The sequence below is a fragment of the Acinonyx jubatus genome, chromosome A2 (assembly GCF_027475565.1).
Source record: "Acinonyx jubatus isolate Ajub_Pintada_27869175 chromosome A2, VMU_Ajub_asm_v1.0, whole genome shotgun sequence".
In the NCBI taxonomy this organism is placed as follows: Eukaryota; Metazoa; Chordata; class Mammalia; order Carnivora; family Felidae; genus Acinonyx; species Acinonyx jubatus.
The window spans coordinates 151,857,645-151,873,871 of record NC_069383.1 but is presented as its reverse complement, the minus strand read 5'-3'; the positions used below and the strand labels follow the sequence as shown (position 1 = coordinate 151,873,871).

The window sequence follows — 16,227 nt, the reverse complement described above, 5'->3', positions numbered from 1 at the left end:
GAGGACTCCCCACAGGGCAGCAGATGGTTGGGTGGGGTTGTGGAGGGGGGGGAGGTATTTGCTCCCTGCACATACCCTCCCCATGTGGCTGAACTGAGGCCGGGGCACTTCCTACCTCCCTCACCACCTACAGACGACACCGGGATACTGGTTTTGAGCCCAGAATGCCCCTCGTAATGGCTGTGACCACCCTGTACCTCAGTTTCCCTGGATGCCAAGTGAGCTTGGGAGACACGGCTGTGCCACTTGTAGCTCAGCATCACAGGGTGGCTGTTCAAGGGGTATGCACCTGCTGCTCGCAGACCCTGGTCTCCAGGGCTCCCCTCCCGGGAAAAACCCTGGGTGACAGTGCCCAAGACCGTCCCTTTCGAGCCATGGTTCCCACATGTCCCTCCCAAAGCGGCCAGAGCAAACATGGATCGGGGGGGGGGGGGGTATACCTGTGGTGGAGACATTTATTGACAAAATGGGGCCAGGCTAAGCTTCTGGCCAGAAAACGTGAGAGAACACGAGGATGGGTGCCCAGCAGGGCGGGTGCAATGCCTGGCCTCGCTGTGCCATGGCCCGGGAACCGCGTCTGGGGCCAGCCTCAGGCGCTGGGAGCGTACTGCAGCACCAGCCGGTCAAAGTCATTCTCCTTCAACGCGGATTGCGAATGATGGGCGCAGAAAGAGAAACAGAGAGAACATGAGTTGGGACCCCAGTCACGGGCCTTCCCTGGCCCAGCCTGAGGGGGTCTGGGGATCTGGGACACACCGCCAGCTTGGGCTCACCTTGGCCTGGTACTCCTTGATGAAAGGGTGGGACCTGTGTGCATCCTTCAGCTGGGACAGGTAGCGGTTTGTCACCTGCAGGAGAGGTGAGGCGAGGTTAGGTGCTTAGGGGCCCCCCAAGTGGCTCTCACACACAGGGCAAGGGGAGGGGTGGGGTGGGGACCTCCCAGCTGACACCAAGCAAGAGCCGTGGTCTCCCATTACCTCTATCACCCCACCCTGAAATCAGGCTGACAGAGGACCATCAGGGGCGGGGGCGGGGGCGGGGGCAGGGGGACCACCTGGAACAGCGCCTGGCACAGAGCCCAGGCTTAGCACTGGAGGATGTGCCACAGAGTTCAGGGTGAGGAGACTGGAAGGGACCAGGGACCCAGGCCCCAGAAGAGGGCTGAGGGCCAGGAGGAGCACAGGGCAGGTCAGGCGGGACAGGGTTAGGAGGGGAGGTGGGTTTGTTCTGGGCACACCGTACAGAGAAACCCCAGAGATCTTGGTAATGGAACCTGGACCCTAGGCAGACCCCTTGCCCCCAGCCTCACCCCACCTCCCTGGGCCTAGCCCTGACTGCACAGGGCGGGGGCATCTGTCTTCCCGAGACCAGGGGTCCATGCTATTTCTGGGGTGAGTGAGAGTCGTCCTGTCTGTGCTGCATGCCCTAGCTCTGGGGGCCCTTCCACAAGGGATGGGTGACTGACAGGAAACCCTGGGAGGGCCCCTGGCCAACTGGGCCAGTCAGTCCTCCTACCCTCCCTGCCCTCCAACAAGGTGGGCTCACAGGGATTGTTCCCCTGGGCCCCTTTCCTCTGTTCTTTTGCCCACCCCCCACCCAGAGGTGGCACAGGTGGGGGTCCCAGCTCGGCTCACCCTCTGAGCCACAGCCCACTAGTTTGTAGGGCCCATGGGAGCAGCGGCCCTATGACCCTGGCCAAGGTACGACCCTAGGGGTGCACCACCAACACCAACTTCCCAGGGCCCCTCAGGCTGATGGCAAGTGACCCCCTCCAAAGGAATGGGTTTCTGCCCGAGATCCTGAGCTTCATCTGGAGCGGGGGCCACATCACAGAGCCCTGCTCACTTCAGGCTGTCACCGCGGGGGCCAGAAAACATCCCCTGCCCTGGAAGGTCCTACCTCAGGGGGCTTGCCCAGGTGCTGTGACAGGACGATGAGGTTGATCAGTGTCTCCGGGTGGCCACTGTCCTGCAAACATGGGGGACACCAGGCGAGCAGGGTCAGCTCCCCCAGGCCTCCAACTCAGCCGGCCTGGCCCCATAAGGATGCCTTCCACTGTCCCAGGGTGAAGACGCGACCCACACAAGGTCACACCCTCAGAGGCGGGGCAGGGGGTGCTGCAAGACCCAAAGTGCGCCCACTGGCCACCCTGCAAGGCAGTGACCTCGAGGCCCTCCTTTCTGCCTAGGAGGCAGCATGGTGGCGAGGGAGCCCCAGCCCCTCCCTACCTCCCTGAAACAGCGGCTTCCCCTCTGTGCCTGCTGTCTCATCTTGCAGACTAGGATGGGACAGAGCCCCGTGGCTTATTGCTTGTGGAACGGGTGTGTTTACCATACCAATCTCAAAGTAACAGAGCCCAGGCCAAGACAGTGTCCACACCCTCAGAGCCAAGCTGTCCCTCTTGCTGTAAAAATGAGGTCTAAGACCCGGGGCAGACCCCACCCGTGCCTCCTGCTCTCCGGGGGCCTCGGCAAGAAGCTGCCGGGAAAATTACCAGAACATCCAAGCGGCTGACCTCACCCCACCCGCCCATGCTGGGCTCCAAGGCAGAGGGAACCCTGGGAACTGGCCCAGGACCCCCTTGGCCAGGAACCCCAGACGGAGCCCCTGGTGGCTCTGAGGCAGGGACACCGCAGGGAGCCCTGAGGGGCACATGGAGCAGAGACACGGCAACTCGGACACACAGCGCTGTGGGCTCGAGGACCCCAGCCTCCCGCACAGACCGGGCTCCACTCCGTGGCTGCCCTTCTTTGGGGAAACTCCCCTTCTCTTGGCCTCAGTCGCCTCGCTGCTCTAATGGGGGACGACGACACGAGCTCACAGGAGCAACATTCCAAAAGGAATGGGGAGAACGGTCAGAAGCATGGGGTGGCCCACAGGCACAGGGATGAGCGATGCCATGGAAGACCTACGGCCATCAGGGGGTCAGGGCCATGGGGCAGCAAGCCAGCCCAGCTGGTGTCTCAGAGAACGAGGACAGATGGGTGTCATTTGACTGGGGACCCTACTGCCCTCTCCTTCTGGGGCAGAGACGCCCCACCAGGCCAGGCCTTCCTGACTAGCCCTAACTGCATACAGAAGTCCAGCTATAGTCAGACCCTGTCAAGGAGGCGTGGGGACCCACGCAGGCACAGGGCAGGGGGCGGGGCCAGGAGCTCCGCAAGTGCGGCCCGAGGAGCACCTGACGCCCGTCCCTGATCTGCACATAGCCTTCTGATGGTAACTCAGCTCCTCCCAGAGATAAAGGAGAGAAGGCCTCCTACCGGTGTCCATTTCTCGTTCTATCAAGAAATGTGTTCCAGGGGCGCCTGGGCGGCTCAGTCGGTTGAGCGGCCGACTTCAGCTCAGGTCATGATCTCACGGTTTGTGAGTTCGAGCCCCGTCTCGGGCTCTGTGCTGACAGCTCCTGTGTCTCCCTCTCTCTACTCATACTCTGTCTCCCTCTCAAAAATAAACATGAACAAAATTTTTAATTAAAAAGAAAATGTTTCCCAAAAGTGGGAAAAAAAATTGATGTTTCTACTGATTATAAAAATAACACACGACCTCCGATACTGGTTGGGAGAAGACAGCTGGGGCTACCCTGAGAGGACAGTGCCCTTGGTCCCTCTTCTAGATGAGGACAGGCCAGGCAACGTCTCCCAGTCTGCGGCCTGCTCTCCCCTTGGTGATAAACGGCAGGTGTCTCTTTCAAGTACAGGCTCAGGTGACAATCACATCGAGGCCCCCAGACCAGGTAGTCAAGGTGACAGAGAGAACATTTGCTCCGCTCAAGCCAGCGGAAGCCCAAGCTGATGGGATCCCTCGCATTTCCGAGAGAAAAGAGAATCAACGTTTTCAGTTGTGATCCCAATTTTTAGCTGACCTGGCATTAAAATACAATCCCACGTGAACACAGCACAGGCCCCCGGGGTCTCCCTCTGCCCAGTGTGCCTCCGAAAGCCTGAGCCCCGCGCCGCCTGCACCAGGAGCCGGGGTGTGGGCTGGGCCCGATGTACCTTGTCCAGTGCCTCCTGCAGCACGCCTTCGGCGGCCTCCCAGCGGCCCTGGGCCATGTGGCAGGCCGCCTGCCCGTTGAGCAGCAGCAGGGTGGATGAGCACTTGTCGGCCATCTCCTGGAAGATGTAGTAGGCATCCTGCAGCTTGTCACCACCCTGCAGGGACAGTTCCAACACCACTGGCTCGTCACCCTGCCTCCCGGCCCGACCGCTGCCCGCTCCCTCCTAGAGCAGGATGCCAGCACTTCGCCGAGGTGATCCCGGTACGGGCGGCCCCTCTCTGTCACCGGCAGTCCTAACCCCAACCACTCAGGTTCTGTCTGCCTGTGAAAGACGCAGCAGCACTTTCGTGGGGGAGCCTGAGACCAAGATGTGCTTGTGGAAACACCACCAAGCTGGCACAAAGAGTGGGCAGGGTTCACCCTACTGAACTGGACAGATGTTGGAAAGCGGCCTGGGTGAGGCCTCGGGCCCCCAAGGGCAGTGCAGGCGCACGAGGATGGGGAACACATTTTAAGAAACCCATACAAAAATGGCTCAGAGAAAGGAAGCCCAGCGCCAAAAGCCTGAAAAGAGGCCATTGCCAAGAGATGGGGGCAGACGTGCGGGAGGGAGGGAGGGGCTGGGTGGAGGGGAAGGTAGGAGGGGGGACACTGGCAACTGCCCAATGCCAAAAGCCCAGAGAGCAAGCTGAGCAGGAGCCAAGCCCCGGGTCAGCCCCATGAGGAGGCCACACTGCCAGGGTGGCCCAGTCAGTACACCAGGTCTGGTTCCAGAGCCTCCCAGCTCATCCGCTCTGGCTCTGGCTAAGCCACTCGGCTAGGAGGAGCCGGGAATGGGGTTGGGATGAACAAAGTGGGAAATGAAATGTGCAAGGGGTGGGGGGCTCTCCTGGGGGATGGGCCCTGGCTCCAAAGGAAGCAGAGATCCGATGTGTGTGCGGAACCCCCCACCGGCATTCTCCCCAAGGGAGGGGCCAGCACTGCAGGCAGGGGATCCTCCCAGCTCTCTGATGCTCCCCCCAATCCTCCAGCACGGCCCAGGGGCTCACCACAGCCAGATTGACCCATGCCGTAGCCAGCTGGGTGAGGGTAGCATCCTCGTCCTGGTCCTGCATTTTCTTCAGCTCCTTCCTGGGGACACAGGAAGGGTGGGAGGGAGCCCCCCGCGCCGCTTGCTCGCGAGGCACACACTGGTGCTGGCTCCCGGCTCTGGCCCGACAGCCCCCACCGCATACTTGTGAAGCCCAGCCCAACTCTGCAGATCCCACTTCCCACGTCACATAAGGAAACTGAGGCACGGACAGCTCCACCCCTCGTCCCAGGCAACATCCTGCAGGGGTGGGCAAGTAGATGACAGTGCATCACCACAATGGACTAGAATTAAGTACTAGGAGAAGCGATCACAGCACTAATACTCTGGGCCTCGGAAAGGGCGCAGGGAGGGTCCCCATGCTAAGCGTCCCAGCAGGCGGAGGCCTGGCTTCTTGAGAGCACGGGGTCCCGATGTGGCCTGGCCCGCTGCTCAGACAGCCCTAAGAGCCCCAGGTGGGGCCAAACAGAGGCTTACCGGGCGAGGTCCAGGCGGTCCAGCTTCAGCAGGATCTGCACGGTCATGGCCATGCTGCGGGACACAGCGGACAGTCAGGAGGCACCCTTGCCACGCTACTGCGGGGCTCACTCCGTGTGGGCGCCACCTCCGGGAACATTCCTAGGAGAGCTCAGGCCACCAGCCCTGCCTCGCAGAGGGCGACGCTGGGCAGAACCGGACTCAGACCCAGACACTGCACGCTGCGCCAAGCCTCTCACCGCTTCCTGGGGCCCTGGCTCCCACATTTCACCACTGAGTCCGCTCGGGGCTGGAGCTCTCGCCGGGTCCCAAGGTGTCCGGCTCTGACTATCCTGAGGCTAGACACCATGTCCGCACCCTACTCCTGGTGTAAAGGCGACACTGACAACTGCCAGATGCCAGGAGCCCAGAGAGCAAGCTGAGCAGCCAAGCGCAGGGTCGGCCCCCAGAGCAGGGCGTGAGTTCGGTCACAAAGGTGCTGTGGGGGGGGCGGCTCTTACCCCCTCCGTTACCGCACCCACGGCTTCCCTCTGCCTGACAGCTGTGCCCACTGATGACCTACGTAGACACTTGTTCCCACCTTTTCCCACCAGCTTGTGACCCAACAGCCAGCTCAGCCTCTGCAGGAGTCTGAGGAACAAGTGCAGAGTCTGCTGCCTTGTAGGCCGTGCGCCGGACCTACTTCTAAGCCACCGTGAATCCCTTTCTGGACTGACGGGGGGTGTAAACAGATACAAAATGAATGTGTGGGGACCAACCAACAGAGAGACAGCAGGCAGCAGAGTTTACAGAGGACGGTTGTTGCTCCCTCTGGGCCAGAGCCCTAGACACAGCAGCCTGGACGCGATGCTGGCCCAGAGTCACCCCCGGGGCGGGGGGGGGGGGGGGGGGGGGAAGGGGAAGGGGGGGCGGCTGCGCGCTCCAAGGGGCTTCAGCACCCCAGCCCTGGAGTGCCCCGAACGGTGGGCCAGCCTCAGGGGAGGGCCTGGGGGAACCTGGGGAGGGCAAGGAAAGGCCAGGGCCCAGGGCCCAAGAACACAAAGGCTTCATGTGGGGGTGGGGGTATAGAAACCACAGGCAGAAACAAAGGTGCTTTCTACTCTGCCATCGGGGACAGAGGGTTTCCAGTCCCAGGAGCCGTGTCCTTGGGAACAGCAGTCCAGTCGTGCAGAAAGGAGTGTCTCCTGGACCGAGAACGGGAGCTGCTGCCTGAATGGGAAGCCTGGGCCCCACCAGTCTCTCAGGGCAGCCCCCCACCGTTCCCATGACAACGCCAACAAGGCCTCGAGTCGCCTGGAGCCCGGAGGGGCCGCTCAGGCCTCCAGGCCTTCCCCCGGGGACAGGGTGGACACTCACCACTCGAGGCTGTCCCCCTGGTGCAGGGCACGCAGGGCTGCATCCGGGTTCTGGTCATGGAAGTAGATGGAGGCAGCCATCAGCAAGAAGGTGGTGTTGGTCACATCCACGCTCCTGCTCATCTCCCGGTCCAGCTCGGCAACAATCGAGTCCCTATAACACAAGGCTGTTTAGGGCCTGCAGGCAGGGGTGGGCAGCAGCCTCAGCCCCCGCAGGAGCAGACGGGTCCAGAGGGGCGGAGTCAGGCCCCCAGGGGAACACAAGAGCTGCAAGTGTCTCCGGCGAGCCCCACTGGGTGCCAGCTTCACCGCCTTCCCACAAGGCACTTCTCACCCTCACACAGAAACCGAGGCTGGGTGGTTTCAGGCCTGGTGAGGGGACGTGCTGCAGGACGGGCCATGTCCACAAAGCAGCACAAATGACCGCCAAAGCCTACGGCTCTCCTGGCCCTCAGAGTTGGGGGGCTGTAGTGTCCACACCACCCCTGGACGTGGAGGGACAGGCTGACTCGCCAGAGGTGGCTTCTTGGAGACTGGAAGTGACACAGACGAATCTCACACCAGTGCCGTCACTGCCTCTTCAGTGAGGCCGGCTGCACTTGGCAGGTGGGCAACGTGCCGGACTGGGGGCCGGGCTGGGGTCAAGGCTTAGCCGAGGATCAGCCAGTTCCCCCACAGGCCACAGGACACCCGAGCCATGATCTGCTTACAGAAAACAGTCAAGACCCCTCGTTTCAAAAGGACGCTGAGCAGTGGACAAGAGAAGGGAAGCAAGGGCCAGGACCCGAGTCGCTGTCGGACGAAAGCTGCTGTCCAGGGTCCACGGGATCTCCGCAAATGTGTGCGTGTCACGCGGGCTGTGGCGGGGGAGGGGGGGGCTACTGGTCAAGGATGTGTGTCTGAGGGCCCCTGGAGATGGGGACATGCCAGGTGCCCGACAGACACACGACTTCAAATCAGAGACTATGTCCCGCTCTGCACACCTGAACCGCATACAGGGTGCGACACAGAGTTGGTGTGGAGCCCTCAAGGCCACCGCGTGAAGTTTCCTGCCTGGTTTGTGGCACCCAGAGGAGACACGCTGCGTGCTGTTACCGCGACGTCAGTGTCATGACGCTGTTACCGTGACAAACCATTGCTAACCTTCTGGTTCTGGTGCTTTCTCCACAGCCTGCTTGCTGGGCTAAGGGGCAGCGGTTTGTGCTGCCAGGATGGACGCAGCCTGAACCACTGTCTTCCTGAGGCCCTGCTCCGACAGGGTCCCAGAGTCCCCTCCTCTTCTGAAAGGAGAATGGCGCCTGTCATCCCGGCTCATGAGGTGCGGAGGGGGACATGATAGCCTCAGGGAGCCGCCTGTCTTGCTGTCCTGGGGCTGCCGTCACAAAGCACCACAAGCCGGGGGGATGAAGAAAACAGAGACGGACTCTCACAGTTCTGGAAGGAAGAAGTCCAAAAGCCAAGTGTGGGCAGGGACGGTTCCCTCTGAGGCCTCTGAGGGCAAATCCATCCCGGGCCTCTCTCCTGGCTGCCCACCGTCCTTGGCATCCCTTGGCTTCTGTGTCACCCCGATTCTACCTCCCTCTTCACACGGCCTTCTCCTCTGTATCTTCTCCATCTTCTCTCCGGTCTCTTATGAGGACACCAGTCCCTGGATTCAGGGTCCACCCTATATCCAGGATGCTCTCAAGATCCTTGACTAGTTCTATTTGCAAAGAACTCATTTCCCATGATGCTCCATTCACGGGTTCTGGGGGTCAGAACCTGGGAGCCCCCATTCAGCGGTCACTGCCGACAAGTAAATCCCCCTGAGCCTCGCGCTTCAAGGGCGAAGGAGCCCAATCAGAACACGGGACACCGAACGCTGTCTTCTGTAAGAGCAGTGGTGGGGGTCACAGCAGATGGTCTCACCCATGCCTGGGACCCAAAGACTCGGGCCTATGACAGTAGCATGGTCATCAACAAGGTCATAATCAGGTCCTGGCTAAGAAGTTCCATCGGGCAGAGGTTGGGAAAGGCCCTTCTCTGAAGCTCCTTGCCGCTATGCGGGATGCTCCAGGGTGGTGGTGGTCTCGGGGCTGGGCAATGGGGCAGGGGAAGACCCACAGAGCAGAGAGCGTCTCCATGTCATGGGCTAGGCTGCTGCCCTATCTCAGGCACCCCCTGGGGAGCACTTTACCTTCCTGATCCGAGGGGGCCTCAAAACCAACCATTCCTGGGGGGGCGGGCAACGGAAGTGCAGAGGAGCCACGGAGCCTGCCGTGTCATGCTGGTGCTCCACGCAAGGGAGAGGCGGGGCCACATGGCTCCCCCCTGCAGAGCCGAGGCAGGGGCAGACCCAAGCACCTGGGCAAGCATGCTGCCAGCAACGGACGGAATGGCTCAGGCAAATGCCCAAGTGGGGTAGGAATGTGCTTTCACTGAGGTTCAGGGAGGTGAGGAGGTGGGGAGAGACGCCCCCCCAGCCCCCCCCGCCCCCCCGTCCTCACCTCTGGCTGTCGTTGGCCAGGTACTCAGCGAACATGCGCACGGCCTGGAGCTCGGGGGCTGAGGAGGGCTTGATCTCGTCTAGGACCACACCGTACTTCCTCTGCAGTGAAGACAAGCACACCATCAGCTTGGCCCGCTCTCCCTGCGGGGTCGACACCTCAGTCCCCAGGAACACATGAGAGCTTTTCAGGGCTCTAGCATCACCCTGGCAGAGCCCCAACACCTGGAACCAGCACCCACCACCCCCAGGGACCCCTTAGCCTACCAGGTGCTGGCCCTGCCACAGCACCTGCTTGGAGCCAATACAGTGTCCCTTGTCACCTGTCAGGCCACAATGCCCTCCACTCTAGCCGAAGACCCCGGCTGCTCACTGTCCAGCCCCCAGTGCTGAGGTGACAGGGTGAGGGCCCTGCCAGCTCTGGGCGGGGGGCGGGAAACACGTCGCCCAGGGGCAGGGGGTCTGGGCATGCACTTCTATAAACTGGGACATATACCTCTCCCTGCTGACACTCAGAACTGGTGGTGGTGGTCACTGCGGGGAGGGGAACTGGAGTCAGGGGTCCATTTTTCATCACACTCCTTTCCAGGTAGTTTTAATGTTTTTGCATCCACGTAGAGGTGTTTTGTTTTTTTTTTTTAAATGCAGGTATACATCCCAGGGAGATTCCAAGGTACACCGGGGCAGCCCCTCTGCTGGGGGCCACACACACTGTTCACCCTCAAGGTCAGGGGGTAGGGGGGGTCTTGGCCAACAGGAGGGCGGAGGTCCTATCAGGCCCCAGAACACTCCAGAGAGGGAAAGATATGAACAGAACCAGGAAACCACTGAAGGCCTGATGTGAGGTAGAGGCAGCTGTGAAGCCATGTGCCACAATCCAAGGCGGGGGGGGCAAGGGACAAGGGAGGCTGGCTGCCTGTGGGCCTTGGGGTGGGGGTGGGCATGTGGGATTCTCTTTACCATCTACTTGATTATTCTGCAAACCCGAAGCTGTACCGAACAAATGAAATCTGATTATGTAACAGAAAAAAAAAAAAAGAAAGAAAGAAAAGGGAGAAATCACTACCCTGGCCCCCCGGCCTGGTGAGCCTATAACCTTGGGAAATGGCCACCTACTTGTGGAGGCCACAGCAACTGCCCCTGCCATCCTCTGTCTGCCACACCCCCCCCTCCCCCCAGGACTCTGTTCCTCTCCTGTCCCAGGGACACCGGAGGTCACGGCCTGCGCTCACCTGTGCAAGGTGTGCTCTGTACAGAAAGACATCCCTTTCCACGTCTCTCCCTGGGCTTGATGGCTGAGGAAACAGAGGCCGGTCAGGACACTTGGGAGTTGGGTGCCAGACAGGTCTTCAGTAGAGGCCAAGAGCAGGCAGCGTCTCCAGTGGATTCCAGGCCTGAGTCCCAGCCCTGGTCTTCTCCCACACGACCACCACCCCAGGAAGGGGCTCAATCCTCACCCCTGTTCGTCCAGGTGAGGGAAAGTGGAGCACCCACTCCCGCTGCACAGCAAGGGGCCAGGGTGGAGCCCACACCTTTAACCGCGGGACACATGGCCACTCATACCGACAGGGGCCCCCAGGGTGCAGCAGATCGAGACAGAAGTTGCTCGATGGTACACGTGGTCCAAGATGTTGGGGGGAAAGGCCCTAGTGCCTGGGTTTGTAAAAGTAGAGAACACAGGCCCACGAGGGTTCCCATCCAGAGGTGGATGGGTGATTCTGCAGAACTGATGAGACCCAGGAGATGTGCAAAGGGGACTTTATTTTTTTGTAGCAAATATTTCTATGGGGCATGTTCCTGTCTTGTTTTTGTCCCCAAACCCTCTTTAAACACGCAAAAGAGAAGAAACAAAGGTTTGCTTCACTCAGAGGGCCTCTCTAGGAGAGCTCAGCTGGGCTGTCCTGGTGCAGTGACATCGGTGTCCAGCCTGGGCCATGCCCCCCAGCCCCGCTACCACAGAGCTGGGGAGGTGACATCACACAGTGGTCACTCTGGGACTGTGTCCCCAGCCAGGTGACGAAGTTATGGGGAGGCCGACCAGAGCCAGGAAAAGAAGAAGGCTCACAGGACTTGGGCAGAAGCCGTGTGCGGAGGGCTGGGCAGACCTCCAGGTCTAAAGAAACAAAAATGGCATCTTTCTGAACAAATGCTTCTCAGCCGTTTCCTGCTTGGGGATAGCTCGTCAGAATGACCTGAGAACAAAGCCAGGAGGCCCATACCCACCAGTGATGGCCAGCTCGAGTGGCCGCTCACCACTCCCAGACGGCTCAGAGGCGCAGCCAGGCCTGACGATGAGTGCCATCGGGGGGGCAGGGATGGGGTGGGGGCTACTGTCAGTATGGTCACACTGGACCTTCAGCTTCTTGAGGCTGTCTTCACTGCTCTGTCCCCAACACCTGGGCAGTACCTATTATCTTGCAGGCACTTAAGAAATGTCTGACAGAGGAGCACCTGGGTGGCTCAGCTGGTTAAGCATCAGACCTCGGTTCAGGTCATGATCTCACGGGTTCGTGGGTTCGAGCCCCGCATCGGGCTCTGTGCTGACGGCTCAGAGCCCGGAGCCTGCTTCGGACTCTGTGTCTCCCTCTCTCTCTGCCCCTCCCCCGCTCATGCTCTGTCTCTGTCTCTCAAAAATTAACATTAACAACAACAACAAAAAAAAATGTCTGATGGGGCACCTGGGTGGCTCAGCCGGTTAAGTGTCCAACTCTCAATTTCAGCTCAGGTCACGATCTCACACTTCGTGGGTCCGAGCCCTGCATTGGGCTCTGTGGTAATGGCACACAGCCTGCTTGGGATCTTTCTCTCCCTCTCTCTCTGTTCCTCCCCTGCTCTCTCTCTCTCTCTCGAACGCAAATAAGCTTTATTAAAACAAACGAACGAACAAACAAAAGGGATGTCTGACAGATAAGGGAAAGTCTTAATGGCGACACAGCACTACATCTAATCACTACATCTATAAGGGCAGTGACCCACCACGTGTTCTACCTGGGGCCACCTCAGAGCTGGCAGAGCTTGGGGTCACTGTAATGAACTGCCATAAACTGGGTGGCCTGAAATAGCACAATTATTCTCTCAAGGTCCTGGAGGCTAGAAGTTCAAAGTCAAGGTGTCAGCAGGAACATGCTCCCATCAAAGGCTTAGCCTAAATCCCAGATGATCTCATCTAGAGATCCTTTATGGAAGTATACCTGCCATGATCTTTTTCCCAAATGAGTCACATTCACAGGTTCTGGGTGAACATATCTTTTGGGGGATACCGTCCAACTCAGCATAGGCTGCCCAAGAGGGTTTAGGTGGCCCATGGACCACATCAAATGGCCCAGTGGGGACAGTATTCCCATTCTGGATGCATCAGGGAGAATGTCATAGTTTCGGGCCAGTGCGTGTTTCCCACGTCCCCAAAAAGGAAGCGGCTCCCTGGCTCAGAGGCTGGGCTGCGGCCTGCCTCCACCCGCAGTGACCGTCACCTCTTGTTTTCAGTCATTCCCTTAGTACAGGAGGTCACACTGGTCCTCCCTTTCAGCAGCGACGGAAAGTTTGCACGTTATGACAGGAGAAGACTCAAAAGAACGTATTGCTGTGATGTAAGCAGAACAGACGCACGAGAGGAGCCAGACAGCAGAGCATGAGTGTGACACTGAATTTCACAGTGACCCTAGTGAGACAGGTGTCATCGTTCCCATTGGACAGACAGGGAAACAGGCGCAGAGAGGTACAGTGACTCAGCCCTGGCTGCAGAGAGTCATAACAGGGCCAGAGGCTGAGCACGGGTCTGTCTCAGTCTTCTTACCGTCTATACTACCCAGCAAGGAGGCGGGCACACAACTGTGGTGGTGAGCCGAATAAGGGACACCCCCACCCCCCGGCCCCGGCCCAGCAAAGTCCGTACCAGGCCCTGGAATCTGTGAACAGCTTACATGTCACAAAAGGGACCTCACAAAGGTTATGGACCCTAAAATGGGAAGAGTATGCCGGGTTACGGGGGAGGGCCCAGCCTAATCACAGAATCTTAATGGCAAGAACTTTAATAGCAGAGAATAGACAGAAATAATGCAGCAGCAGGAGAAATCCAAGCGAGCCCAAGTGTGAGAAGGATTCTGTGGCTGGTTCTGACGTGGAGAGACCACATGCAAGGTTGAGGACTGGAGAGGAGCCTCTGTGAACTAAGGCTGACCCCGGGGCTCAGAGCTAGCAACCTGAATGAGTCTGAAAGCATATGCTCCCCTAGGACCTCCAGAAAAGACAGAGCCTGGCCAACACCTTGATTTTCGCCTGCTGCAAGCCATGGAGAACTTCCCACCTGCAGAAACCGACTGAGAGATAATGCATTTGTTTTGTTGCAAGCCTTTGTGGCCATTCATCATGGCAACATCAAAAAATGAATATAATCAAACAAGTGTTATTTCACATGTAACAGCTTCCTGAAGCCCATTTCAGGCGTTGTCCCCGTTATACAGATGAATGTCAAGGAAACCAGGTATACCGTCAGAGGTCAAAGGTCGGAAGCAGGAGAAAGGAAGCCTTCCCTCCTTCAAAGTCCAAATTCCTCCCAAGCCTCTGGCGGCCTCAGTGAAGAGCTCTGCCATTCCTTTGCTTGGTGTGCCAAAGGCCTCCCACACCTTCAGAATAAAATCCAAACCCCAACTGTGGCTCCCAAGGCCCTTCCTGTCCCCCTGCCCACTTCATTCTCCATCCTCCCCCTCGCTAACCCCACTTCTGCTACACCGGCCTTTTATGCTTTGACTACACGGCACTCATCTCTGCCTCGGCACCTTTGCCGCAATTTAGGGGGTTAGATGCTTCTCAAGGTTAAGTCTCAGGTTCAAATGACAGCCAGTGAGGCTGACAGGCCACCAGGGGCTTACCGGACCACTCCCACCTGGAGCAGCCTCCTCCCCACCATTTTCCAACTCAGCACTGTTTTTTTGTTTTTGTTTTTTTTTTTAAGAGAGGTGTGTGTAGGTTTTTTTTAAGTTTATGTATATATTTTAAAATCATCTCTACACCCAACGTGGGGCTTGAACTCAGAACCCTGAGATCAAGAGTTGCATGTTCTTCTGACTGAGTCAGCCAGGCGCCCTTCGCTCAGCACTCTACCTCACCTTGCCCCCTTAAGCGCTCAAGCTGTTATTACATATTCACTCACTTCTTTACTTGTTTAATCTCTTTGGAACACTAGGCCATGTACAAGTTTAAAAAAAAAAAAAAAAAAGACTCCGTTGAAAATAGAACCACGAGGCCAGAAGGGGGCGCTCTCGAGCCCTGACATTCCAAGTCAAAAGCAGACCCCAGCAAAAGAGAGGTACCATGATTCCCCCCAAGAAGACTACACTTTAGTACCCCCACAGGAGAACAAAAGATCTCCTCCCGGGGTAACTGCCTAGCCAAGAAGAGACTGTCACAACTCAGGCAATGGAAAGCCACTACACTTCAAGCTCCCAGTTTACTCCAAAGGATTTTCTGTTTACAACAGCCCCTCTCAACTCCCCCCTTTCCTCTGTGAAAAAGCAGTCCTCCCCTTTGATCTCTGGACATGCCTACGGTTTTGCCATAGGTTATGTGTCCCAAACTGTAATTCTCCCTTAATCCCCAATAAACTCATTTTGCTTGTAAAATAGGTGAGTTTTCTTTTTAAGGTTAACAACCATGAGGGCAGGCATGACCCTGTCAAGTTCACTGCTCTTAAAGATTCGCCAACGGTTCACTCTCAAAGTGTCTGTAACGTCCGTGTCCCTCCCTAAAAGTTCCTGCTAAAGGACCTGTCAGGCTGGGCCCTGCCTGACAAGGCTATTTTCTAGCTCTCAAAAGGCCAACCTCATTCCCATCACTATCCATCACACCACCCCCTGACTTCTTGTTTATTTGCTCAGTCACTGTCCCCCCTGGGAGCCTGAGCTTTCCAAGAGACCTCGGAGTTTTGTCACTGCTTTGAGCCCAGCACGAATACACCGCCTTGGCCCACTGGGAAGCTCAATGAGGAATGAAAGAATGAATGGGCAAGTACGGGGAGATATAACCAGGCTGGTGGGGCAGGCAACGTCGGGGAAAACATTTCTCTCTCGAGCGGCGGTGCTAGCCTTCCAAAATGACAACAAACAACAGTCCCTGCTTCACGAGTAACGAGGGTATGGTGGCACACGTGGGCCCTCCCCAAGTGAAAATTACTACTACTATTATTATTATTACAGTAGTACAAACGCCTCCCTTACTCAAATGCCTTCCATGGCGCAGAGCAAGCTCTCGGAGTGAGAAGTATCACAAACTGTCACGGCTTTGAGTTTTGTCATAAGAAAAGGGTAATTCCTCACAGCGCTCTGAAGAGATACGTGGCGTGGGGGGGGGGGGGGGATGCCGCGAGAAGAAAGAAGATTTTTAAAATCAGGGCGCGACCAGTGGCCCCCAGGAAGCGGCTTTCGCCGCCACCTTCCCTCGCCTCCAAGCTGCCGCACCTTCACCCGCTGAGCCTCGTTAATGCACTGCTGGTAGCTGCCAATGTAGAAGGCATTCTTCACGTCGAACAGCTCGTCCACTTCTCCGGAGCCGCCAGAGGCCGAGACCGGAGCCGGAGGCGCCATATCGCTGTGGTCCCAGTCGTTCCCCTTCCGGAGGGACACGTCGGACGGAAGCAGGGATTCGCTGCAAAGCGCTCTGGGAAATGGAGTTTACTCGTTCCGGCCTGGAAATGAGCCAATGGGAGACTTAAAGGGGGGGCGGTTAAAGGACGGGAGTCGCACGTGCGATCAGCAGGGCATCTCGGGAATTGTAGTTTGACTTGATCGCACGAGCCAGTGGGACGCGGGGAAATATAGTAAGCATG

General features: G+C 58.2%; 1 protein-coding gene across 1 annotated transcript; it reads right to left on the bottom strand.

Moving 5' to 3' along the window:
• Window positions 1–437: 437 nt before the first annotated feature.
• Window positions 438–16,032, bottom strand: COPE (COPI coat complex subunit epsilon). Its single transcript, XM_015065575.3, has 10 exons — window positions 15,860–16,032; window positions 10,640–10,702; window positions 9,409–9,509; window positions 6,924–7,076; window positions 5,568–5,621; window positions 5,050–5,131; window positions 3,999–4,154; window positions 1,900–1,968; window positions 774–848; window positions 438–637 (listed from the first exon to the last, which is right to left on the bottom strand). Exons 1-10 carry the CDS (start codon window positions 15,983–15,985, stop codon window positions 590–592), a joined length of 927 nt encoding a protein of 308 aa, XP_014921061.2. The 5' UTR covers window positions 15,986–16,032; the 3' UTR covers window positions 438–589.
• Between the last annotated feature and the right edge of the window lie 195 nt (window positions 16,033–16,227).

What these genes read in the sequence shown, in the direction of transcription:
- COPE (XM_015065575.3), bottom strand. Translation starts at nt 15,985, where the DNA reads ATGGCGCCTCCGGCTCCGGTCTCGGCCTCTGGCGGCTCCGGAGAAGTG. An exon ending in GACCGCCTGGACCTCGCCCG is followed by an intron (nt 5,132 to 5,567) that starts GTAAGCCTCTGT and finishes CTGTGTCCCCAG; the next exon opens with GAAGGAGCTGAAGAAAATGC. An exon ending in ACCTGGGCAAGCCCCCTGAG is followed by an intron (nt 849 to 1,899) that starts GTAGGACCTTCC and finishes CCTCTCCTGCAG; the next exon opens with GTGACAAACCGCTACCTGTC.